At 47.4% G+C, this 27,720-nt stretch overlaps 1 protein-coding gene across 1 annotated transcript; it reads left to right on the top strand.

Annotated features, from left to right (window-relative positions):
• MTMR9 (myotubularin related protein 9) lies at positions 1-27,720 on the top strand. Its single transcript, XM_056563839.1, has 10 exons — positions 1-307; positions 567-675; positions 5,477-5,602; positions 7,337-7,510; positions 12,471-12,688; positions 17,455-17,616; positions 20,792-20,933; positions 24,427-24,647; positions 24,737-24,888; positions 26,520-27,720. Exons 1-10 carry the CDS (start codon positions 126-128, stop codon positions 26,681-26,683), a joined length of 1,650 nt encoding a protein of 549 aa, XP_056419814.1. The 5' UTR covers positions 1-125; the 3' UTR covers positions 26,684-27,720.

Here is a 27,720-nt window from a genome sequence, read left to right on the forward strand (position 1 = left end):
AGGTAAACTTTACATCGCTGGGCACGCGCACGCAGGGTGATCGGGCTGGGGCTGGGGCCTGGTTGTCGGTATAGTGGAGACGAGTATGACCCGGGTATAAGGACCGACCGGTCTCCGCCTCCAGCATGGAGTTCGCCGAGCTCATCAAGACCCCCCGGGTGGACAAGGTGCTGCTCCACAGACCCTTCCACCCGACAGTGGGCGGCACCCTGTGTCTGACGGGTCACCACCTGATCCTGAGCTCCAGGCAGGACAACAGTGAGGAGCTATGGCTGCTGCACTCCAACATCGACTCCATAGAGAAGAGGTGCAGTCATGTCCTGTCACATTATATCATTATTATTGGGCACTTGGTTGCCTAGCAACACGGGTGACTACCTGAGCCTCTGCGTTCAGTATAATGCAGTGTTTCCCAACCAGGGTGCCTCCAGCTGTTGCAAAACTACAACTCCCAGCATGCCCGGACAGCCATTGGCTGTCCGGGCATGCTGGGAGTTGTAGTTTTGCAACAGCTGGAGGCACCCTGTTTGGGAAACACTGGTATAATGTTGGTTATATTTCCTCAGGTTCATCGGGTCCTCCGGGACCATCACCATAAAGTGTAAGGACCTGCGGGTCATCCAGCTGGAGATCACCGGGATGGACGAAAGTCTGAACATCGCCAGCTCCATAGAGGTACGACCAGCACTGACGTGACTGTGCCCGGTGATGTAGTCTGTGCCCGGTGATGTAGTCTGTGCCCGGTGATGTAGTCTGTGCCCGGTGATGGAGTCTGTGCCCGGTGATGGAGTCTGTGCCCGGTGATGGAGTCTGTGCCCGGTGATGGAGTCTGTGCCCGGTGATGGAGTCTGTGCCCGGTGATGGAGTCTGTGCCCGGTGATGGAGTCTGTGCCCGGTGATGTAGTCTGTGCCCGGTGATGTAGTCTGTGCCCGGTGATGGAGTCTGTGCCCGGTGATGGAGTCTGTGCCCGGTGATGGAGTCTGTGCCCGGTGATGGAGTCTGTGCCCGGTGATGGAGTCTGTGCCCGGTGATGGAGTCTGTGCCCGGTGATGTAGTCTGTGCCCGGTGATGTAGTCTGTGCCCGGCAGTGTATGATGATGTAGTCTGTGCCCGGCAGTGTATGATGATGTAGTCTGTGCCCGGCAGTGTATGATGATGTAGTCTGTGCCCGGCAGTGTATGATGATGTAGTCTGTGCCCGGCAGTGGATGGGGATGGAGTCTGTGCCCGGCAGTGGATGGGGATGGAGTCTGTGCCCGGCAGTGTATGATGATGTAGTCTGTGCCCGGCAGTGTATGATGATGTAGTCTGTGCCCGGCAGTGTATGGGGATGTAGTCTGTGCCCGGCAGTGTATGGGGATGTAGTCTGTGCCCGGCAGTGTATGGGGATGTAGTCTGTGCCCGGCAGTGTATGATGATGGGGTCTGTGCCCGGCAGTGGATGGGGATGTAGTCTGTGCCCGGCAGTGTATGATGATGGAGTCTGTGCCCGGCAGTGTATGGGGATGGAGTCTGTGCCCGGCAGTGTATGATGATGTAGTCTGTGCCCGGCAGTGTATGGGGATGTAGTCTGTGCCCGGCAGTGTATGGGGATGTAGTCTGTGCCCGGCAGTGTATGGGGATGTAGTCTGTGCCCGGCAGTGGATGGGGATGGAGTCTGTGCCCGGCAGTGTATGATGATGTAGTCTGTGCCCTGCAGTGTATGGGGATGGAGTCTGTGCCCGGCAGTGTATGGGGATGTAGTCTGTGCCCGGCAGTGGATGGGGATGGAGTCTGTGCCCGGCAGTGGATGGGGATGTAGTCTGTGCCCGGCAGTGTATGATGATGTAGTCTGTGCCCTGCAGTGTATGATGATGTAGTCTGTGCCCGGCAGTGTATGGGGATGGAGTCTGTGCCCGGCAGTGTATGATGATGTAGTCTGTGCCCGGCAGTGTATGGGGATGTAGTCTGTGCCCGGCAGTGTATGGGGATGTAGTCTGTGCCCGGCAGTGGATGGGGATGGAGTCTGTGCCCGGCAGTGTATGATGATGTAGTCTGTGCCCTGCAGTGTATGGGGATGGAGTCTGTGCCCGGCAGTGTATGATGATGTAGTCTGTGCCCGGCAGTGTATGGGGATGTAGTCTGTGCCCGGCAGTGTATGGGGATGTAGTCTGTGCCCGGCAGTGTATGATGATGTAGTCTGTGCCCGGCAGTGTATGGGGATGTAGTCTGTGCCCGGCAGTGTATGGGGATGTAGTCTGTGCCCGGCAGTGTATGATGATGTAGTCTGTGCCCGGCAGTGTATGGGGATGTAGTCTGTGCCCGGCAGTGTATGATGATGTAGTCTGTGCCCGGCAGTGTATGGGGATGTAGTCTGTGCCCGGCAGTGTATGGGGATGTAGTCTGTGCCCGGCAGTGTATGATGATGTAGTCTGTGCCCGGCAGTGTATGATGATGTAGTCTGTGCCCGGCAGTGTATGATGATGTAGTCTGTGCCCTGCAGTGTATGGGGATGTAGTCTGTGCCCGGCAGTGTATGGGGATGTAGTCTGTGCCCGGCAGTGTATGGGGATGTAGTCTGTGCCCGGCAGTGTATGATGATGTAGTCTGTGCCCGGCAGTGTATGGGGATGTAGTCTGTGCCCGGCAGTGTATGGGGATGTAGTCTGTGCCCGGCAGTGGATGGGGATGGAGTCTGTGCCCGGCAGTGTATGATGATGTAGTCTGTGCCCTGCAGTGTATGGGGATGGAGTCTGTGCCCGGCAGTGTATGGGGATGGAGTCTGTGCCTGGCAGTGTATGATGATGTAGTCTGTGCCCGGCAGTGTATGGGGATGTAGTCTGTGCCCGGCAGTGTATGGGGATGTAGTCTGTGCCCGGCAGTGTATGGGGATGTAGTCTGTGCCCGGCAGTGTATGGGGATGTAGTCTGTGCCCGGCAGTGTATGATGATGTAGTCTGTGCCCTGCAGTGGATGGGGATGGAGTCTGTGCCCGGCAGTGGATGGGGATGGAGTCTGTGCCCGGCAGTGGATGGGGATGGAGTCTGTGCCCGGCAGTGGATGGGGATGGAGTCTGTGCCCGGCAGTGGATGGGGATGGAGTCTGTGCCCGGCAGTGGATGGGGATGGAGTCTGTGCCCGGCAGTGGATGGGGATGGAGTCTGTGCCCGGCAGTGGATGGGGATGGAGTCTGTGCCCGGCAGTGGATGGGGATGGAGTCTGTGCCCGGCAGTGGATGGGGATGGAGTCTGTGCCCGGCAGTGGATGGGGATGGAGTCTGTGCCCGGCAGTGGATGGGGATGGAGTCTGTGCCCGGCAGTGGATGGGGATGGAGTCTGTGCCCGGCAGTGGATGGGGATGGAGTCTGTGCCCGGCAGTGGATGGGGATGGAGTCTGTGCCCGGCAGTGGATGGGGATGGAGTCTGTGCCCGGCAGTGGATGGGGATGGAGTCTGTGCCCGGCAGTGGATGGGGATGGAGTCTGTGCCCGGCAGTGGATGGGGATGGAGTCTGTGCCCGGCAGTGGATGGGGATGGAGTCTGTGCCCGTCAGTGTATGATGATGTAGTCTGTGCCCGGCAGTGGATGGGGATGGGGTCTGTGCCCGGCAGTGTATGATGATGGGGTCTGTGCCCGGCAGTGGATGGGGATGGGGTCTGTGCCCGGCAGTGGATGGGGATGGGGTCTGTGCCCGGCAGTGTATGATGATGTGGTCTGTGCCCGGCAGTGTATGATGATGTGGTCTGTGCCCGGCAGTGTATGGGGATGTAGTCTGTGCCCGGCAGTGTATGGGGATGTAGTCTGTGCCCGGCAGTGTATGGGGATGTAGTCTGTGCCCGGCAGTGTATGGGGATGTAGTCTGTGCCCGGCAGTGTATGGGGATGTAGTCTGTGCCCGGCAGTGTATGGGGATGTAGTCTGTGCCCGGCAGTGTATGGGGATGTAGTCTGTGCCCGTCAGTGTATGATGATGTAGTCTGTGCCCGGCAGTGTATGGGGATGTAGTCTGTGCCCGGCAGTGTATGATGATGTAGTCTGTGCCCGGCAGTGTATGATGATGTAGTCTGTGCCCGGCAGTGTATGGGGATGGAGTCTGTGCCCGGCAGTGTATGGGGATGTAGTCTGTGCCCGGCAGTGTATGGGGATTTAGTCTGTGCCCGGCAGTGTATGATGATGTAGTCTGTGCCCGGCAGTGGATGGGGATGTAGTCTGTGCCCGGCAGTGTATGATGATGTAGTCTGTGCCCGGCAGTGGATGGGGATGGGGTCTGTGCCCGGCAGTGGATGGGGATGGGGTCTGTGCCCGGCAGTGGATGGGGATGGGGTCTGTGCCCGGCAGTGGATGGGGTCTGTGCCCGGCAGTGTGTGGGGATGGAGTCTGTGCCCGGCAGTGGACGGGGATGTGGCCTGTGCCCGGCAGTGTATGAGGATGTAGTCTGCGCCCGGCAGTGTATGGGGATGTGGTCTGTGCCCGGCAGTGGATGGGGATGTGGTCTGTGCCCGGCAGTGGATGGGGATGTGGTCTGTGCCCGGCAGTGGATGGGGATGTGGTCTGTGCCCCGCAGTGGATGGGGATGTGGTCTGTGCCCGGCAGTGGATGGGGATGTGGCCTGTGCCCGGCAGTGGATGGGGATGTGGCCTGTGCCCGGCAGTGTATGATGATGTAGTCTGTGCCCGGCAGTGTATGATGATGTAGTCTGTGCCCGGCAGTGTATGATGATGTAGTCTGTGCCCGGCAGTGTGTGGTGATGGATGAATAATTCTCATGTTGTGATGTCAGCGGGTGCTGATTATACATGGTAAGTGGCATGACGGGGCACTGCTCATCCCTCTGCTGTCTGATGAGAAAGTGACGTTATGGATATAATGTGTAATGGGCAGATTGGGGACGTACTGTGACTGGCGCTGTGTGAGGCGGGATCCAAGTGTAATTGCATCTTTATATGGAATCCTGGTAATGGGGGTCACAGGGATTGTGCAGGGCCCCCACAGTGTCCTTCATCTTCTGAAGCCCAGGGAAAGTTATTATGATCATCACCCTAAATCTGGGAATTGTTTTATAAGCGATATTCAGTTCCTTGGCGGGGATTCACTTTAAGGGTGTGTTCACACTACGGAATCCCTGCGGAATTCCGTGGTGTGAACTTAACATTAGTGTGAATGGATGTCAGCGAGACCTGTTCACACTGCGGAATTTCAGCGGTAGCCAATTCCGCCACTGAAATTGTTCCGCGCAAAGAAAATACATGTTCATTCTATGCGCGGATTCCGCAAGCACTGCATAGCCGTAGTGCCCCGTGGCCCTAGCGCTGAAGGAATCGTGGTGGCGGCCGCTAGGCGGAATCTCCGCTCGTGGAATTCAGCTAGCGGAGATTCCGCAGTATGAACGCACTCTAACTCCATGTTGTCACTTCATGGATTCTCCTTTATATTCCTGTGTGTGGACCCTAAAGTTGTGGGGGCTCCTGTGTCTATAGATGTTACCGTCCCTGCTCTCCTCTCCTCAGGCCTTATCCACACTGGACTCCATCACTCTCATGTATCCCTTCTTCTACCGGCCCATGTTCGAGGTGACTGAGGACGGCTGGAGCTCTTTCCTTCCGGAGCAGGAATTCGAGCTTCTCTCCTCGGAGGTGAGTTTTTGGCTTTCCCCCGTCCTCCAACCCTCTAATAGACTTTGCACATCCAGCCGGAGCTGGGCTGCCGAGCGTGCGCCTCCGGGGAATTAAAAGTATGTAACACACATATATGTACAAATATAATCACACATTCTCTGCAAAAGAGATCATCCTCTTGTTGCTGTTCCTGTGTGCTTTCACTCCTGTGCTGCTGGAGAGAGATAAGACGGGTAAAGAGGGAAATGGTGGAAGGAAACAGGGAAACTGCGGAGTCCCCGATCACTGTCAGGACAGGCTGAGCTGGGGACAAGAACTGCAGCGAATGTGCATAAAGTTTACACTGCGCCGACTGTCATGTGCTGAGGCCACGAGGGGACGGAAAAGACAGTGTACGGAGGAGATGAGGAAATGTCCCGATCAGAGGAGCTTGCAGTCTATCTAATCTATAAGGAATAAGAGGAAATACAGGAGGAGGAGGAGCAAGAGTCCTGACCATAGGAGCTTACACTCTATAAGGAATAGGAGGAGATACAAGAGGAGGAGTAAGTGTCCTGACCATAGGAGCTTACACTCTATAAGGAATAAGAGGAGATACAGGAGGAGGAGGAGCAAGAGTCCTGACCATAGGAGCTTACACTCTATAAGGAATAAGAGGAGATACAGGAGGAGGAGCAAGAGTCCTGACCATAGGAGCTTACACTCTATAAGGAATAAGAGGAGATACAGGAGGAGGAGTAAGAGTCCTGACCATAGGAGCTTACACTCTATAAGGAATAAGAGGAGATACAGGAGGAGGAGCAAGAGTCCTGACCATAGGAGCTTACACTCTATAAGGAATAAGAGGAGATACAGGAGGAGTAAGAGTCCTGACCATAGGAGCTTACACTCTATAAGGAATAAGAGGGGATACAGGAGGAGGAGGAGTAAGAGTCCTGACCATAGGAGCTTACACTCTATAAGGAATAAGAGGAGATACAGGAGGAGGAGTAAGAGTCCTGACCATAGGAGCTTACACTCTATAAGGAATAAGAGGAGATACAGGAGGAGGAGCAGCAAGAGTCCTGACCATAGGAGCTTACACTCTATAAGGAATAAGAGGAGATACAGGAGGAGGAGGAGTAAGAGTCCTGACCATAGGAGCTTACACTCTATAAGGAATAAGAGGGGATACAGGAGGAGGAGTCCTGACCATAGGAGCTTACACTCTATAAGGAATAAGAGGAGATACAGGAGGAGGAGTCCTGACCATAGGAGCTTACACTCTATAAGGAATAAGAGGACATACAGGAGGAGGAGTCCTGACCATAGGAGCTTACACTCTATAAGGAATAAGAGGACATACAGGAGGAGGAGTCCTGACCATAGGAGCTTACACTCTATAAGGAATATGTGGAGATACAGGAGGAGGAGGAGTCCTGACCATAGGAGCTTACACTCTATAAGGAATAAGAGGACATACAGGAGGAGGAGTCCTGACCATAGGAGCTTACACTCTATAAGGAATAAGAGTCCTGACCATAGGAGCTTACACTCTATAAGGAATAAGAGGACATACAGGAGGAGGAGTCCTGACCATAGGAGCTTACACTCTATTAGGGCAATGAACAAGAGGCTGAGGAGAATAAAGAGACATGTGATGGAGGAGCTCAGCTCCTGTTCATTGATATGGAGGAGGGGGAGGCTTGTAGGGCCATGGATCCCTGTTTCCTTACTGTATTTCTTTTCTCCCATGTAACTCTCGGCCATCAGACTGATGATTGGAGACTGAGTGAAGTGAACCGGGACTTCTCTGTCTGTCCGTCCTATCCTCCTGCCGTCATTGTGCCCAAGTCCATCGATGATGAGTCTCTACGTAAGGTGGCTTCATTTCGTCAAGGGGGGAGATTCCCATTACTGAGCTATTATCACAGGAAGAACGGTATGGTGAGTATGTGAGCATTTATACTCCATTATGTATTACTCCATCTTGTGTAGTTTCCTTATCGGTAATGGTAGGTCTGAAGAGGAAATTGGTAGTATATCCTGTATTATACTCCAGAGCTGTACTCACTATTCTGCTGGTGAGGTCACTGTGTACATACATTACATTACTTATCCTGTACTGATCCTGAGTTATATCCTGTATTATACTCCAGAGCTGTACTCACTATTCTGCTGGTGAGGTCACTATATACATACATTACTTATCCTGTACTGATCCTGAGTTATATCCTGTATTATACTCCAGAGCTGTACTCACTATTCTGCTGGTGAGGTCACTGTGTACATACATTACATTACTTATCCTGTACTGATCCTGAGTTATATCCTGTATTATACTCCAGAGCTGTACTCACTATTCTGCTGGTGAGGTCACTGTGTACATACATTACATTACTTATCCTGTACTGATCCAGAGTTATATCCTGTATTATACTCCAGAGCTGTACTCACTATTCTGCTGGTGAGGTCACTGTGTACATACATTACATTACTTATCCTGTACTGATCCAGAGTTATATCCTGTATTATACTCCAGAGCTGTACTCACTATTCTGCTGGTGGGGTCACTGTGTACATACATTACATTACTTATCCTGTACTGATCCAGAGTTATATCCTGTATTATACTCCAGAGCTGTACTCACTATTCTGCTGGTGAGGTCACTGTGTACATACATTACATTACTTATCCTGTACTGATCCTGAGTTATATCCTGTGTTATACTCCAGAGCTGTACTCACTATTCTGCTGGTGGAGTCACTGTGTACATACATTACATTACTTATCCTGTATTGATCCTATATTATATTCCAGAGCTGCACTCACTATTCTGCTGGTGAGGTCACTGTGTACATAGATTACATTACTTATCCTGTACTGATCCTGAGTTATATTCTGTATTATACACCAGAGCTGTACTCACTATTCTGCTGGTGAGGTCACTGTGTACATACATTACATTACTTATCCTGTACTGATTCTGAGTTATATCCTGTATTATACTTCAGAGCTGTACTCACTATTCTGCTGGTGAGGTCACTGTGTACATACATTACATTACTTATCATGTACTGATCCTGTATTATACTCCAGAGCTGTACTCACTATTCTGCTGGTGGGGTCACTGTGTACATACATTACATTACTTATCCTGTACTGATCCTGAGTTATATCCTGCATTATACTAGAGAGCTGCACTCACTATTCTGCTGGGGAGGTCACTGTGTACATACATTACATTACTTATCCTGTACTGATCCTGAGTTATATCCTGTATTATACTCCAGAGCTGTACTCACTATTCTGCTGGTGAGATCACTGTGTACATACATTACATTACTTATCCTGTACTGATCCTGAGTTATATCCTGTATTATACTCCAGAGCTGTACTCCCTATTCTGCTGGTGAGGTCACTGTGTACATACATTACATTACTTATCATATACTGATCCTGTATTATACTCCAAAGCTGTACTCACTATTCTGCTGGTGGGGTCACTGTGTACATACATTACATTACTTATCCTGTACTGATCCTGTATTATATTCCAGAGCTGCACTCACTATTCTGCTGGTGAGGTCACTGTGTACATCGATTACATTACTTATCCTGTACTGATCCTGAGTTATATCCTGTATTATACTCCAGAGCTGTACTCACTATTCTGCTGGTGAGGTCACTGTGTTCTTACATTACATTACTTATCCTGTACTGATCCTGAGTTATATCCTGTATTATACTCCAGAGCTGCACTCACTATTCTGCTGGTGAGGTCACTGTGTACATAGATTACATTACTTATCCTGTACTGATCCTGAGTTATATCCTGTATTATACTCCAGAGCTGTACTCACTATTCTGCTGGTGAGGTCACTGTGTACATACATTACATTACTTATCCTGTACTGATCCTGAGTTATATCCTGTATTATACTCCAGAGCTGTACTCACTATTCTGCTGGTGAGGTCACTGTGTACATACATTACATTACTTATCCTGTACTGATCCTGAGTTATATCCTGTATTATACTCCAGAGCTGTACTCACTATTCTGCTGGTGAGGTCACTGTGTACATACATTACATTACTTATCCTGTACTGATCCTGAGTTATATCCTGTATTATACTCCAGAGCTGCACTCACTATTCTGCTGGTGGAGTCACTGTGTACATACATTACATTACTTATCCTGTACTGATCCTGAGTTATATCCTGTATTATACTCCAGAGCTGTACTCACTATTCTGCTGGTGGAGTCACTGTGTACATACATTACATTACTTATCCTGTACTGATCCTGTATTATATTCCAGAGCTGCACTCACTATTCTGCTGGTGTATTATAGGTACATACACAGCTGGATTTATTATTCTCTGCTTAGTTGATTAAAAGTAAAGTTTTAGTTAACCCCTAACAGTGTTAACTAGGCATGCTGGGAGTTGTAGTTTTGCAACAGCTGGAGACACACTGTTTGGAAAACACTGGTTTACTGTAAGTGTGTGCATGTATTATTGCCAGCATAGGCAACATGTGTCCCCTTCTTTATTTAACCCTTGTGTTCCCTGACCTAGTCCACCCCACCCCTTCTGCAGCGTTGTTCAGTCGGGATCATTGTGGATGAATTGTTGGAGGGCTGAGCTCTCCCTGCGCTGCACATCAGATCATCAATCACTGCTCCAGACACACCGCACTGTCGGCTCTGCTGCACCACGGTGGCCATTTTCCCCTCTTTCTCCTTCACTAACCTGCAAGATAATGGCCGGGCCGTTGTGTCTGGGCTGCTCAGGCGACTGTATCTCTTCCATCGCACGTGATATATAGGATGGAGCCTATCGGAGATCCAATGTATTTTATATTGTTTTAGTACAGATTTTTTTTCTTCTCCTGTAAGCCCCACCAGATACCACATAGGAGGTCTTCACCCAGCTATTCCAAGCCCCTGAGTGGTATTTGTTGCCATACACAGACTAGGATTGATGGCCCCAAACACCTGGGAGATGGAAAGGTGTCACTCAGCTTTCCTGGGTATAGATATACTATAAAATAAGGCATGGTTTTGACAACCTGACAAAGGGAGACATCTTGTTGTTGCATTATGTCTTCTACTGCAGTCATATCCTAAACTACATACACACATCTCAATGCTTTACTAAATGGGAGATACACTATACATAGAGAAATGTAGCCCCCCCCTCCCCCCCACATATGCTTAAAGGGGTACTCCGCTGCTCAGCGTTTGGAACAAACTGTTCCAAATGCTGGAGTCGCGAGCTCGTGACGTCATAGCCCCGCCCCCTCATGATGTCACACCCCGCCCCCTCAATGCAAGTCTATGGGAGGGGGCGTGACGGATGCCACGCCCCCTCCAATAGACTTGCATTGAGGGGGTGGTGAGTGACATCATGAGGGGGCGGGACTATGACGTCACAAGCTCCCGCCGCCGTCACATTGCCCCATAGATCATTATGCCCCCTTACATTGCCCCATAGACCATTATGCCCCCTTTCATTGCCCCATAGATCATTATGCCCCCTTACATTGCCCCATAGACCATTATGCCCCCTTTCATTGCCCCATAGACCATATGCCCCCTTACATTGCCCCATAGATCATTATGCCCCTTACATCGCCCCATAGATCATTATGCCCCCTTACATTCCCCATAGACCATTATGCCCCCTTACATTGCCCCATAGATTACTTTGCCCCCTTATATTGCCCCATAGACCATTATGCCCACTTACATTGCCCCCCCATAGACCATTATGCCCCCTTACATTGCCCTATAGATCATTATGCCCCCTTACATTGCCCCATAGACCATTACGCCCCTTACATTGCCCTATAGATCATTATGCCCCCTTACATTGCCTCATAGATCATTATGTCCCCTTATATTGCCCCATAGACCATTATGCCCCCTTACATTGCCCCATAGACCATTACGCCCCTTACATTGCCCTATAGATCATTATGCCCCCTTACATTGCCTCATAGATCATTATGCCCCCTTATATTGCCCCATAGACCATTATGCCCACTTACATTGCCCCCCATAGACCATTATGCCCCCTTACATTGCCCCATAGATCATTATGCCCCCTTACATTGCGCCATAGACCATTACGCCCCTTACATTGCCCCCTTACATTGCCTCATAGATCATTATGCCCCCTTACATTGCCCCATAGATCATTATGCCCCCTTACATTGCCCCATAGATCATTATGCCCCCTTACATTGCCCCATAGATCATTATGCCCCCTTACATTGCCCCATAGATTACTTTTCCCCCTTACATTGCCTCATAGATCATTATGCCCCCTTACATTGCCCCATAGACCATTATGCCCCCTTACATTGCCCCATAGACCATTATGCCCCCTTACATTGCCCCATAGATCATTATGCCCCCTTACATTGCCCCATAGTCTTAAAGGCTGACTCCGTGTTGAAAGTTGCGGGCGTTAGGGGATTCGGGACTGGTGTCCCGGATCTCCTGGCGGCCTCCAATTTATCTGCGAGGCGGTTGCAGGGGATGCAATGGGGCCCACAGTTGAAGGGTCTGGTTACCCCACTGCGGGGACCGTGTCACCACGGTTCCCCGCATGGGAGTTACAGGCAGGGTGCAGCCATAGGGCTCCGGGCCCCTTACTGGGGTTCCAGCTCCAGCTGTAAACCCCCCCCCCCCCCCCCCGATGGCGGCCCTGGGAGGAGGCGTGGCGTGGCGTGACGTCACAAACACGGAAGCCCCAAGCCGCTGCTGTTGGCCCGGAGATTGCGGCGGGACCCCCGTGATCAGACATCTTATCCAATACTTTTTCTCACTGTATATAGATAATATGGACCCCCTGCTGATGCTCTTGACCCTCCCTCCCCCCCCTCTCCTCGCAGGTGATGATGCGCAGCAGTCAGCCCCTCACCGGCACCAACGGCAGGCGTTGTAAGGAGGACGAGAAGCTCATCAACGCCACCTTAAGGCCTGGAAAGCGTGGCTACATCATAGATACCCGCACACTGAACGTGGCTCAACAGGCAAGAGCCAAGGGCGGCGGCTTTGAGCAGGAGGCGTATTACCCCCAGTGGAGGAGGATTCACAAGGCCATTGAGAGGTAAGTGAACCTGTGCAGGGATCTCCTGTATATCGTCCTTCTATTACCAACACTGAATGACGCCATGTTTAGTAAAAGTAAATGAACCCCTAGTTGTATCTGACACTGGAAAAGATTACGGTTCCTTTTTACTTTTTTCTTCCAATTTCCCATCTTTAGGGCCATATGGGGCTTTTTTTTTTTTTTTTCCAATGCAAGAACAATTTTACTTTTTAATGCCATTCTTCAACATAAAATGTACTGTTAAAGGGGTACTCCACTGAAAAATTTTTTTTTTTATATCAACTGGTGCCAGGAAGGTAAACAGATTTGTAAATTACTTCTATTTAAAAATCTTAATACTTCCAGTACTTATCAGCTGCTGTATACTACAGAGGAAGTTCTTTTCTTTTTCAATTTCCTTTCTGTCTGACCACAGTGCTCTCTGTTGACACCTCTGTCCATTTTAGGAACTGTCCAGAGTTGGAACAAATCCGCATAGCAAACTTCTCCCGCTCTGGACAGTTCCTGACATGGACAGAGGTGAGAAAAGAACTTCCTGTGGATCATACAGCAGCTAAGTACTAGAAGGATTAAGATTTTTTTAAGAGAAGTAATTTACAAATTTGTTTAACTTTTTGGCACCAGTTGATTAAATTTTTTTTTTATTTTGGGGGATTTTGTTTTTACTCTACCCACTTTAAAGTAAAACTAACACAGGTCAGTGCAATTACAGCAACACCTAATTTATATAGTATTTGCTATGTGTTACTATTTTTACAAAAAAAAGTTTTTTTTACCAAAAATTTTTTTGAACTGCCAAATTTTGACCCTTTATTACAGGGGTATTCAACAGGCGGACCGCCCGCCAGATCTTCCCTCATTTATTTGTATAGGTGTCTCTAAGACATCAATACAAATAAATACAATGGTCCCTCAACATACGATGGTAATTAGTTCCAAACGACCCATCGTCTGTCGATTCCATCGTATGTTGAGGGATTCGTGCAATGTAAAAAGTTCATTTAATACTCACCTGTCCCCGCTTCTCCGGACTGCGTCCTCACCGCTCCCGATGCTGTCCTAGGGGTTCCGGATGCTGTCCCAGGGGCTCCCGATGCTTTCCCGCTGCTCCGGCGTCTTCTTCGGGATCCTCCGTCTTCTTCCGCCTCGCTTTCTGGTGACGATATTGCGTTGGTGCGCCGGGACGGCGTGCGCACAACGTAATAACGACGCCGGAAAGCGAGTCCCGGACCCTGGAGAAGATGCAGAAAACGCCAAAGTGGACCCGGAACAGCGGGGATAGGTAAGTGAACCTGTCCGGGATGCTTAAACTGCTATCCGAAAGCAGCTTAAGCATTTTGCGCTGTCGGATAGCAGTTAATGCGATGGCCCAGACTGAGAGGCCATCGTATGTCGATTTAATCATATGTCGGGACCATCGCATGTCGGGGGGGTTACTGTAGCTGCGTCCCGGAGCGAGGGAGCACTGTGTTCTCTGCCCGACCACCCGGTGAGTCTCCTGTGATGCAGGTGGCGCGATTAGCACTGCCTGCATCATCTGCTCTGGCCAGACCTGACTAGAAGAGGCCAGAGCAGCGGAGGAGCGCAGGACCTGGGGCAGTAGCCAAAGCTCAGGTAAAAATGTGTGTTCCCTCATGTGTGATTCTCCAGTTGATTTAGAACTACAACTCCCATCCTGACCTTCTGTCTGTGCACGATGGGAGTTGTAGTTTGCAACAGCTGGAGAGTCACAGTGGCATAATTCTGGGGGCACAGTGGCATAATTCTGGGGGCACAGTGGCATAATTCTGGGGGCACAGCGGCATCATTAATTGTGGGGGCACAGCGGCATCATTAATTCTGGGAGCACAGCGGCATAATTAATTCTGGGGGCACAGCGGCATAATTCTGGGGGCACAGCGGCATAATAAATTCTGGGGGCACAGCGGCATAATAAATTCTGGGGGCACGGCGGCATAATAAATTCTGGGGGCACGGCGGCATAATAAATTCTGGGGGCACGGCGGCATAATAAATTCTGGGGGCACGGCGGCATAATAAATTCTGGGGGCACGGCGGCATAATAAATTCTGGGGGCACGGCGGCATAATAAATTCTGGGGGCACGGCGGCATAATAAATTCTGGGGGCACGGCGGCATAATAAATTCTGGGGGCACGGCGGCATAATAAATTCTGGGGGCACGGCGGCATAATAAATTCTGGGGGCACGGCGGCATAATTAATTCTGGGGGCACGGCGGCATAATTAATTCTGGGGGCACGGCGGCATAATTAATTCTGGGGGCACGGCGGCATAATTAATTCTGGGGGCACGGCGGCATAATTAATTCTGGGGGCACGGCGGCATAATTAATTCTGGGGGCACGGCGGCATAATTAATTCTGGGGGCACGGCGGCATAATTAATTCTGGGGGCACGGCGGCATAATTAATTCTGGGGGCACGGCGGCATAATTAATTCTGGGGGCACGGCGGCATAATTAATTCTGGGGGCACGGCGGCATAATTAATTCATTCTGGGGGCACGGCGGCATCATTCATTCTGGGGGCACGGCGGCAGTGTGTGGCAGTATTATATTCAGGGGCTCAGTGTGTGACAGGATTATATTCAGGGGCACAGTGTGTGGTAGCATTATATTCAGGGGCACAGTGTGTGGTAGCATTATATTCAGGGGCACAGTGTGTGGTAGCATTATATTCAGGGGCACAGTGTGTGGTAGCATTATATTCAGGGGCACAGTGTGTGGTAGCATTATATTCAGGGGCACAGTGTGTGGTAGTATTATATTCAGGGGCACAGTGTGTGGTAGTATTTATATTCAGGGGCACAGTGTGTGGTAGTATTTATATTCAGGGGCACAGTGTGTGGTAGTATTATATTCAGGGGCACAGTGTGTGGTAGTATTTATATTCAGGGGCACAGTGTGTGGTAGTATTTATATTCAGGGGTACAGTGTGTGGTAGTATTTTATTCAGAGGGTACAATGTGTGGTAGTATTATATTCAGGTGTACAGTGTGCGGCAGTATTATATTCAGAGTAGAGATGAGCGAACTTACAGTAAATTCGATTCGTCGCGAACTTCTCGGCTCGGCGGTGCTGACTTTTCCTGCATAAATTAGTTCAGCTTTCCGTTGCTCCGGTGGGCTGGAAAAGGTGGATACAGTCCTAGGAAAGAGTCTCTTAGGACTGTATCCACCTTTTCCAGCCCACGGGAGCACCTGAAAGCTGAACTAATTTATGCAGGAAAAGTCATCAACTGCCGAGCCGAGAAGTTCGTGACGAATCAAATTTACTGTAAGTTCACTCCTCTCTAATTCAGAGGGTACAATGTGTGGCAGGATTATATTCAGGTGTACAGTGTGTGGTAGTATTATATTCAGAGGGTACAATGTGTGGTAGTATTATATTCACTATTCAATATTATAGCGGCACTGAGGCCGCTAGGTGTGAACGAGGCCTTAGCGTTCCGCTCGGACCTTTACTGGATGTCAGACCTGAATAAGAGGATCCTCTTTGAGTACCACTGCTAGTGATTTTTTTTATTGGTACCATGTTGGTGTAGATAGAGCTTTTAAAAAAAAAAAAAAAAAAATTCGGGGAATATGACAAAATATTGGCAATTCTGGCATTGGGTATTTATTTTTTTGTTATGCTGTTTACTGTATGGGATCAATAATATTTTAATAGACCAGACATTTCCGCACGCGCTGATACCAAATATGTTTTTGTAGTTTAGATGTATTTAAAAAATGGGTGGGGGGGGGGGGGGGGGGTCTTGAATTTTTGTATTAATGTGGAATATTTTATTTTTTGAAAAAAATATTTTCAAAGGCCATTTTTACTTTTCTTTTTTGTATGCTTTTAAAGTCTCCCTACAGGACTTATTATAAGCAACCCTTTGATTTCCGGTTGAAAACTTTTTATTTATTTTTTTTTTTATATAAATCAACTGGTGCCAGAAAGTTAAACAGATTTGTAAATGACTTCTCTTAAAAAATCTTTACCCTTCCAGTACTAATTAGCAGCTGTATGCTACAGAAGAAATTCATTTCTTTTTGAATTTCTTTTTTTGTCTTGTCCACAGTGCTCTCTGCTGACACCTGATGTCCGTATCAGGAACTGTCCAGAGCAGGAGAATATCCCTATTGCAAACCTATGCTGCTCTGGACAGTTCCTGACACGGACAGAGGTGTCAGCAGAGAGCACTGTGGACAAGACAAAAAAGAAATGAAAAAAGAAAAGAATTTCCTCTGTAGCATACAGCCGCTAATAAGTACTGAAAGGATTGAGATTTTTAAATAGAAGTAATTTACAAATCTGTTTAACTTTCTGGCACCAATTCATAAAAAATAAATAAATAAGTTTTCCACCGGAGTAGCCCTCTAAAGAAAGATTCCAGCCTTAAAAAAAAAAAACAGTAGGAAAAAAAGCCATACTTACCTAGCTCCGGTCACCAGCTGGTCCCGTTCGCCTCCACCTAGTCCCCCCAATCTTCACTCTTCTTGCTGCCGCGACAAGCACTCGGTGCAGGACCTTCTGTCCCATGACGACAGTGATTGACTGAGAGAGTCAGAAAAAATTGGGGGACTGGATGGAGCGGGGTACTGGGACTAGGTAAGTATGGCTTTTTTTTTTTTTTTTTTTTATATCTATCTCTACATCTGTATGATTTATAATTGATATTATTTTTAGTTATTATATTATTATTGGCTATATTTTAGCATTATTGACCCATTTGTCTTTTGTATTCATTGCTTTGTAGGTTTAACATCCTGCAGGAGAGTCTGATCAAGCTGGTGGAGGCCTGTAATGACCAGTCCCACAACATGGACCGCTGGCTCAGCAAACTGGAGGCCTCCAACTGGTTGAGTCACATCAAGGAGATCCTGACCACCGCCTGCCTGGCAGCCCAGTGCATTGACCGGTAGGCATCATGAACGCTCCATAGGGTTTAATATGCCTGACATGACCTAGAGCAGGGTTTCCCAACCAGGGTGCCTCCAGATGTTGCAAAACTACAACTCCCAACATGCCTGGACAGCCAAAGGCTGTCCAGGCATGCTGGGAATTGTAGTTTTGCAACAGCTGGAGGCACCTTGGTTCGGAAACACTGCTCTATACCATGTCAAAAAGTTTTATTATTATTATAATTTTTTTTTAACAGTGCCGATTGAACATTCTGAGGCTCAAACCCAGCACAAACCTTAATACCTCTTACATCTGAGAATTTGCTACAGTTATATCCAATGGTTCACACCAAAGCAATGTCGCCTCCACTGACTGCACTGTGGTACCATGTTATGGATATGTAGGGACCCTATAGGTGCCTATGTAGGGATAGGATACAGCACGCGACAGAAAACCGCACAATACTATCTAATGGTTTGTCGTCTTCTAAAATCTGAGATAAACTGAGATGCGATGCGAATACGGTCCCTTTATTCGTGTGCGTGAGGCGTAAAAGACTAATACAGTGAAAGAAAAAATGTAATTGAATAGTGAGATACAGAATAACAACAAAGAAAAATCCCCCCCCCCCCCCCCCCAAAAAAAAGCACATTTTAAATAAGTTATATATTTTTTGGCATTTTTTCAGTAATATAAATATTTGGCCCCCCCCCGTCAATCAGCTGGGAGCTGAGATTAGGAGCACTCTCATAGGCGGTGTTCACACGTCGCGACTATTTAGTGATACTGCAGGTTCTTGCCGCATGGGTTTTTGCCAGGAACGGCCGCAATTTAAGCAAAATCGCTTGCCGTATTTGACTGAGGTACTGCTAATTAGCCGCAGCGTGTGAACACAGCCTTAAAGGGAGTGCTCCTAATCTCAGCTTGTTACCTGTATAAAAGACACCTGTCCACAGAACAAATCAGATTCCAAAGTCTCCACCATGGCTAAGGCCAAAGAGCTGTCCAAGGATGTCGGGGACAGGATTGTAGACCTACAAAATCATTCACAGGTTCAATGGTAAACTTCACACAGGCCTGTACATGAGCTTTCTCGAGCAGGGGGACCTTGCGTACACTGCAGGATTTCAGTCCTTCATGGTGTAATGTGTTACCAATGGTTTCCTTGGTGACTATGGTCCCAGCTGCCTTGAGATCATTGACAAGATTCTGCAGTGTAGTTCTGGGCTGATTCCTCACCATTCATATGATCACTCAGCCTCCAAACGTGAGATCTTAGGGTGGGTTCACACTACTTTTGTAGTGTCAGGGTACCGGATCCGGTTGGGAGGAGCGAAAACCGGCAGCTCCCGTTTCCCAGCCAAATCCGGCCCAAACCCCATTCACTTCAATGAGCCGACCGGAGTTTCAACGCTGATTCCGGTCAGCTCATTTTTTCCCCGTATACAGTTTTTTTGACCGGACCTAAAACCGTGGTATACCACGGTTTTAGGTCCGGTCAGAAAACCGTATACGGGGAAAAAATTAGCTGACCGGAATCAGCGTTGAAACTCCGGTCGGCTACCACGGTTTTAGGCCCGGTTAAAGAAACGTATACGGGGCAAAAAGGAGCCAACCGGAGTCAGCGTTTGACTATGGTCGACTCATTGAAATGAATGGGTCTCGGTCCGGATCCGGCTGGGATACAGGAGTGGCTGGTTTTCATTCCTCCCAACCGGATTCGACACCCGTACACTACAAACGTAGTGTGAACCCACCCTAACATGGAGGCCCCGAGGGAGATCAACAGATATTTTGTGTTTCTTCCATTTGTAAATAATCACACAAACTATTGTAAACTCCTCCCCCAGCTGCTTGGCGAGGGTCTTGTAGCCCATTCCAGCCTTGTGTTGTCTACAATCTTGTCCCTGACATCCTTGGACAGCTCTTTGGTCTTGGCTAGAGATGAGCGAACTTACAGTAAATTCGATTCGTCACGAACTTCTCGGCTCGGCAGTTGATGACTTATCCTGCATAAATTAGTTCAGCTTTCAGGTGCTCCGGTGGGCTGGAAAAGGTGGATACAGTCCTAGGAGACTCTTTGGCCGGAATACGCCTTTAAGCACATTAGAAAAATGCTGAGCTTTTTATGTACAGTGATCACACCCCAATGGTTCGAACTGTTAAAAGTGATAAAAAAACATAAATAAAAAAAAATATATAAAACTCAACATATGTGTGTATATATATATATATGTGTGTGTGTGTATGTATGTATGTGTGTGTATATATATGTGTGTGTGTGTGTGTGTGTGTATATATATGTGTGTGTGTGTGTGTGTGTGTATATATATGTATGTGTGTGTATATATATATATATGTGTGTGTGTGTATATATATGTGTGTGTGTGTGTGTGTGTATATATATGTGTGTGTGTGTGTGTGTGTGTATATATATGTATGTGTGTGTATATATATGTGTGTGTGTGTGTGTGTATGTATGTATGTTCCAGCATCACATCCAATTGGCTAAAGATATTAACATGAAACTTGGCCACATGTTACTTATATGTCACCAACAAACATAGGATAGGTAATTTAACCCTTACTCACCCCCATTTGCCAGGGGCGGGGCTTATGTTTAAAGTCCCATACAAGTCTATGGGAAATATATGTTATGCATAACTTCCAAACAGCTGGAGATATTTCGATACTTGGTCACATGTTACTTATATGTCCACTTAAAATATAGGATAGTTAATTTAACCCTCAACTACCCCCATTTGTGAGGGTCGAGGTTTTTGTTTAAAGTCCCATGCAAATCAATGGGAAATGTATGTTCTCCCATAACTTCTGTACGGCTGGAGAAATTTCATTACCTGGTGCACATATTACGGGTCGGGGATAGGAGGTCGGGGATAGGAGGTCGGGGATAGGAGGTCGGGGATAGGAGGTCGGGGATAGGAGGTCGGGGATAGGAGGTCGGGGATAGGAGGTCGTGGTATGAGGACGGGATATGAGGATGGGATATGAAGTCAAAAGCTTCCTCCTTTGTTGATTTTCCTCCCCAACAAGGATTAGGAAGGAAAAACGGGCAACGCCGGGTACTAAAATATATATATATATATCAGCCTTTTATATTTTGGTTAAAATGCAGAATAAAGCTGGACTATAAGGAAGGGGTTAATGCACTTTGTTTCCTTCTCGCACAGGGAGGGAGCGTCCGTCTTGGTGCACGGTTCGGAGGGCATGGATTCCACGCTACAAGTGACCTCTTTGGCGCAAATCATTCTGGAGCCAAAGTCCAGAACCATCCGCGGGTTCGAGGCTCTGGTAGAGAAGGAATGGCTGCAAGTGAGTATATGGACAGTACACACCAATACAGCAATCCCTCAACTTACAATGGCCTCAACATACAATAGTTTTCACATACAATTGTCTTTTCTGGACTATTGTAACTTGAAACCAGACTCAACATACAATGTACAGACAGTCCAGATCTGTAATACCTGTCAATGGCTGGAAGAACCGACCAATCAGAATGGGTATTCACTGGTAAAACCCCTGTATTACTGAAGTGTATACACTGACTGTTGTCTGGTAGCGCTCCCTACAGTACAGGGAGGTATTACATGTTCTGTACTCTTTACCTGTATTACTGAAGTGTATGCACTGACTGGTGTCTTGTAGCGCCCCCTACAGTACAGGGAGGTATTACATGTTCTGTACTCTTTACCTGTATTACTGAAGTGTATGCACTGACTGGTGTCTGGTAGCGCCCCCTACAGTACAGGGAGGTATTACATGTTCTGTACTCTTTACCTGTACCAGGGTTAGCTGCTCCCTTGGACACCAGGTGAGGGCGGCTTCATGCTACTTTTTTTTTAGGACATTGCGTGTACTGTACAGGATCCTGAAGAAGCTCCTGTCCTCTACACAGACAGTGATTACAGCTCCCAGCAGATCTTTATTACTTTTATATGTAAGGACTTGACTTATCTGTATTAGTTATCTTCTTATTTTTGTTTAAAGGGGTACTCCAGTGGTAAACTTTTTTTTTTTTTTTTTTTAAATCAACTGGTGCCAGAAAGTTAAACAGATTTGTAAATTACTTCTATTAAAAATGATTAATCCTTCCAGTACTTATCAGCTGCTATATGTTACAGGGAAAAGTATTTTCTTTTGGGATTTATTTTCTGTCACGACCACAGTCTCTGCTGACACCACTGTCCATTTTAGGAACTGTCCAGAGCAGGAGAGGTTTGCTATGGGGATTTTCTTCTGCTCTGGACAGTTGTGGTCGTGACAGAAAAGAAATCCAAAAAGAAAATAATTTCCTCTGTAGTAAACAGCCGCTAATAAGTACTGGAAGGATTAAGATTTTTTTTAATAGAAGTAATTTACAAATCTGTTTAACTTTCTGGCATCAGTTGATTTAAAAAAAAAAAAAAAAAAAAAAGTTTTACACCGGAGTACCCCTTTAACCCCTTAACGACGCAGGACGTATGTTTACGTCCTGCGCCGGCTCCCGCGATATGAAGCGGGATCGTGCCGCGATCCCGCATCATATCGCATCGTTCCCGGCGCTCATCAACGGCCGGGACCCGCGGCTAATACCACACATCGCCGATCGCGGCGATGTGCGGTATTAACCCTTTAGAAGCGGCGGTCAAAGCTGACCGCCGCTGTGAAAGTGAAAGTGACCCGGCTGCTCAGTCGGGCTGTCCCGAACAGCTTGCAGGACACCGGGAGGGCCCTTACCTACCTCCTCGGTGTCCGATTGGCGAATGACTGCTCCGTGCCTGAGATCCAGGCAGGAGCAGTCAAGCGCTGATAACACTGATCACAGGCGTGTTAATACACGCCAGTGAGCAGAATAGGAGATCAGTGTGTGCAGTGTTATAGGTCCCTATGGGATAACAATGATCAGTGTCCCTATGGGACCTATAATACTGCAAAAAAAAAAAAGTAAAAAAAAAGTGTTAATAAAGGTCATTTAACCCCTTCCCTAATAAAAGTTTGAATCACCCCCCTTTTCCTATAAAAAAAAATAAGTGTAAAAAAAAAAAAAATAAACAAATGTGGTATCGCCGCGTGCGTAAATGTCCGAACTATAAAAATATATCATTAATTAAACCGCACGGTCAATGGCGTACGCGCAAAAAAATTCCAAAGTCCAAAAAAGCGTATTTTGGTCACTTATTATACCATTAAAAAATGAATAAAAAGTGATCAAAAAGTCCGATCAAAACAAAAATCATACCGATAAAAACTTCAGATCACGGCGCAAAAAATGAGTCCTCAAACCGCCCTGTACGTGGAAAAATAAAAAAGTTATAGGGGTCAGAAGATGACATTTTTAAACGTATACATTTTCCTGCATGTAGTTATGATTTTTTTCCAGAAGTGCGACAAAATCAAACCTATATAAGTAGGGGATCATTATAATCGTATGGACCTACAGAATAAAGAGAAGGTGTCATTTTTACCGAAATATGCACTGCGTAGAAACGGAAGCCCCCAAAAGTTACAAAATGGCGTTTTTTCTTCGATTTTGTCGCACAATGATTTTTTTTCCGTTACGCCGTGCATTTTTGGGTAAAATGACTAATGTCACTGCAAAGTAGAATTGGCGACGCAAAAAATAAGCCATAATATGGATTTTTAGGTGGAAAATTGAAAGGGTTATGATTTTTAAAAGGTAAGGAGGAAAAAACGAAAGTGGAAAAACCCTGAGTCCTTAAGGGGTTAATCATCACTTTACCCTCTTTTTCGATGACATTTTGGGACTTCAGAACTAATTACCAGATTTTCATAGAGCTCTGGTTTCAACTTACAACGGTCGTCCTGGAACTGATTAATATTGTAACTTGAGGGACCACTGTATGTCGCATTGGGACCTCACCTCTATTTACACCAGGCATCCCCAGCAGTTTATTTACTTTACTGCCTTTTGTAACATTAAGTTAAATTAAAAGGGGTACTCCGGTGGAAAACTTTATTATAATTTTTTTTTTTTTTTTAAATCAACTGGTGCCAGAAAGTTAAACAGATTTGTAAATTACTTCTATTAAAAAATCTTAATCCTTCCAGTACTTATTAGCTGCTGGATACTACAGAGGAAAATCTTTTCTTTTTGGAACACAGAGCTGTCTGCTGACATCACGAGCACAGTGCTCTCTGCTGACATCTCTGTCCATTTAAGGAACTGTCCAGAGCAGCATATGTTTGCTATGGGGATTTTCTCCTGCTCTGGACAGTTCTTAAAATGGACAGAGGTGTCAGCAGAGAGCACTGTGCTCGTGATGTCAGCAGAGAGCTCTAAGGTGTTCCAAAAAGAAAAGATTTTCCTCTGTAGTATTCAGCAGCTAATAAGTACTGGAAGTATTAAGATTTTTTTATACAAGTAATTTACAAATCTGTTTAACTTTCTGGCACCAGTTGATTTAAAAATAAATAAATAAATGATGATAAAGTTTTCCACCGGAGTACCCCTTTAATAACCTAATACAGCGTTTCCCAACCAGAGTGCCTCCAGATGTTGCAAAACTAAAACTCCCAGCATGCCCGGACAGCCAAAGGCTGTCCGGGCATGCTGGGAGTTGTAGTTTTGCTACACCTGAAGGCACCCTGGTTGGAAAACACTGGCCTAATATATATGTTACACATTATTTTAGGTTTCTAAGACATTCCCTTGTATTTATAAGACATTCCCTTGTATTTAGTTTTGCTGTGTTCATCCACTTATTGTGTAACATGAGTCTGTTCAGAGGGTCCAGAGCAGCGCTTCCTTGGAGGTCCAGAACTGATGTATTTTGGGGTAATGACCCCTCTGTTCTTTCTCCAGGCTGGTCATCCATTTCAGCACCGCTGTGCCCAGTCCGCCTATGCCAACAGCAAGCAGAGGTGGGAGGCCCCGACCTTCCTGCTCTTCCTGGACTGCGTGTGGCAGATCCTGCGCCAGTTCCCCTGCTCCTTTGAGTTCAATGAGAAGTTCCTGGTGACGCTGTTTGAGCACGCCTACGCCTCTCAGTTCGGCACATTTTTGGGAAACAATGAGTTTGAGAGGTCAGTGTGGGGGAGACTGTGGGGGTGGTTTGGGCGCACCCTGCACACACACAATCTGTATTGCTCATAATGTTCCTGTCTGTCTATAGGAGTAAACTGAAGCTTAAGCAGAAGACGCTGTCCCTTTGGTCTTGGGTGAACCAACCCAATGAACTCCACAAATTCACTAACCCCTTGTATGAAGCCAATGGACTGGTCATCTGGCCCTCTGTGGCCCCACAGAGTCTGCTGCTGTGGGAAGGTAATGATATTATGTGCTCCCATACTGTGCTTATTATATCATATACCCGTCATCTTCATCCTTCATATACCCGTCATCTCCTGCCATCTCCATCCTTCATATACCAGTCATCTCCATCCTTCATATACCAGTCATCTCCATCCTTCATATACCCGTCATCTCCATCCTTCATATACCCGTCATCTCCTGCCATCTCCATCCTTCATATACCCGTCATCTCCATCCTTCATATACCCGTCATCTCCTGCCATCTCCATCCTTCATATACCCGTCATCTCCATCCTTCATATACCAGTCATCTCCATCCTTCATATACCAGTCATCTCCATCCTTCATATACCAGTCATCTCCATCCTTCATATACCCGTCATCTCCATCCTTCATATACCCGTCATCTCCATCCTTCATATACCCGTCATCTCCATCCTTCATATACCCGTCATCTCCATCCTTCATATACCCGTCATCTCCATCCTTCATATACCCGTCATCTCCATCCTTCATATACCCGTCATCTCCATCCTTCATATACCCGTCATCTCCATCCTTCATATACCCGTCATCTCCATCCTTCATATACCCGTCATCTCCATCCTTCATATACCCGTCATCTCCATCCTTCATATACCCGTCATCTCCATCCTTCATATACCCGTCATCTCCATCCTTCATATACCAGTCATCTCCATCCTTCATATACCAGTCATCTCCATCCTTCATATACCAGTCATCTCCATCCTTCATATACCCGTCATCTCCATCCTTCATAAACCAGTCATCTCCATCCTTCATATACCCGTCATCTCCATCCTTCATATACCCGTCATCTCCATCCTTCATATACCCGTCATCTCCATCCTTCATATACCCGTCATCTCCATCCTTCATATACCCGTCATCTCCATCCTTCATATACCCGTCATCTCCATCCTTCATATACCCGTCATCTCCATCCTTCATATACCCGTCATCTCCATCCTTCATATACCCGTCATCTCCATCCTTCATATACCCGTCATCTACTGTCATCTCCATCCTTCATATACCCGTCATCTACTGTCATCTCCATCCTTCATATACCCGTCATCTCCTGCCATCTCCATCCTTCATATACCCGTCATCTCCATCCTTCATATACCCGTCATCTCCATCCTTCATATACCCGTCATCTCCATCCTTCATATACCCGTCATCTCCATCCTTCATATACCCGTCATCTCCATCCTTCATATACCCGTCATCTCCGTCCTTCATATACCCGTCATCTCTGTCCTTTATACACCCGTCCTTTATACACCCGTCCTTTATACACCCGTCCTTTATACACCGTCCCCTCCGTCCTTTATACACCCGTCCCCTCCGTCCTTTATACGCCCGTCCCCTCCGTCCTTTATACGCCCGTCCCCTCCGTCCTTTATACGCCCGTCCCCTCCGTCCTTTATACGCCCGTCCCCTCCGTCCTTTATACGCCCGTCTCCTCCGTCCTTTATACGCCCGTCTCCTCCGTCCTTTATACGCCCGTCCCCTCCGTCCTTTATACGCCCGTCCCCTCCGTCCTTTATACGCCCGTCATCTCTATCTTTCATCTCCCAATCCTGCACTGGTTTTGATGCCCATCTCTAAATCCTCAGGGGTGTTCCTTCGCTGGAATAGATCTTCTAAGTTCCTGGAGGACGCCTACGAGGAGATGATCCATATCATCGAATACAACAAGGAGCTCCAAGTCCGTGTGAACGCATTACGGAGGCAGCTGGCCGAACTGGAGACGGAAGACGGGATGCTGGAGACCCCTTAATGTTTACATCACCTGATCACTCCTCCCCTCGCCCTAGGATAGGGCTTCATGTTTACACTATGTCATGCATGCACTACAGTTATCTCTGGTGCAGTCCATATATATATATATGTATAACTCCTTGTGACTAGGGACCAACGTGCAGCCTGGGAGTCGGACTTAACCCCTTGTGTGCTCCTTGCCTCAGCACTTTGTGCCTTGGTTGTGTTAGTCCTTCCCATTGATGACACGTTCTTCTTCAGGTCGTACAAAGGTTGGTTGTATCCGGTTGGTGTTTTTTTTTTTGGGTGGTATGGACCTGTCACTGCCACACTGGACACTCCTGCATGTTCTAGGCTGTGTGGACCTCCAGGTGCTGGTCTAGGGTTTCCTCAAAGCTTCTTGGGCCCAACATGGTGGCACCATTTGTACTGTAAAGAGGTCTTCTGCCAATGGCCATCACCGCATAGCAAACAGTTCTGCAACTTTCTCGTATACTATGTATCTTACCTCGCCTTTGTGAGATCTCTGCTTGCTGTCAGCGAATGGGAGCATTCTCAGAAGTCGAAACCTGTCTGATTTATACAGCGATGAAACTGCATACGATAACCCATTGATCCCTGTGTTTAGCAATGAATCTACCACCAGGTGGCGCTATGAAATCACTCAATCACTTTCGGTCTCCCTTTCCCTCGCTCTCTTGGCCTGAGATTATTATTTTGCACTAAGTCTGATTTCATTTTGCTAGCTGGTTCTTGTATTTTTTATTTGTGTAAAATGTGAAGTGTACAGAAAGCAGCGAGACGGTGACTGGTCAGTACGTGATTCTCCTGTGTATGGTGAGATTAATGATGATATAGACCAGTGTTTCCCAACCGGGGTGCCTCCAGCTGTTGAAAAACTACAACTCCCCAGCATGCCCGGACAGCCGAAGGCTGTCCGGGCATGCTGGGAGTTGTAGTTTTGCAACAGCTGGAGGCACCCTGGTTGGGAAACACTGATATAGACATATGTGATTTGACTATAATTATATTAAATGACTATAACATTCCAGGTGA

The sequence above is a fragment of the Hyla sarda genome, chromosome 3, assembly GCF_029499605.1.
Source record: "Hyla sarda isolate aHylSar1 chromosome 3, aHylSar1.hap1, whole genome shotgun sequence".
In the NCBI taxonomy this organism is placed as follows: domain Eukaryota; kingdom Metazoa; phylum Chordata; class Amphibia; order Anura; family Hylidae; genus Hyla; species Hyla sarda.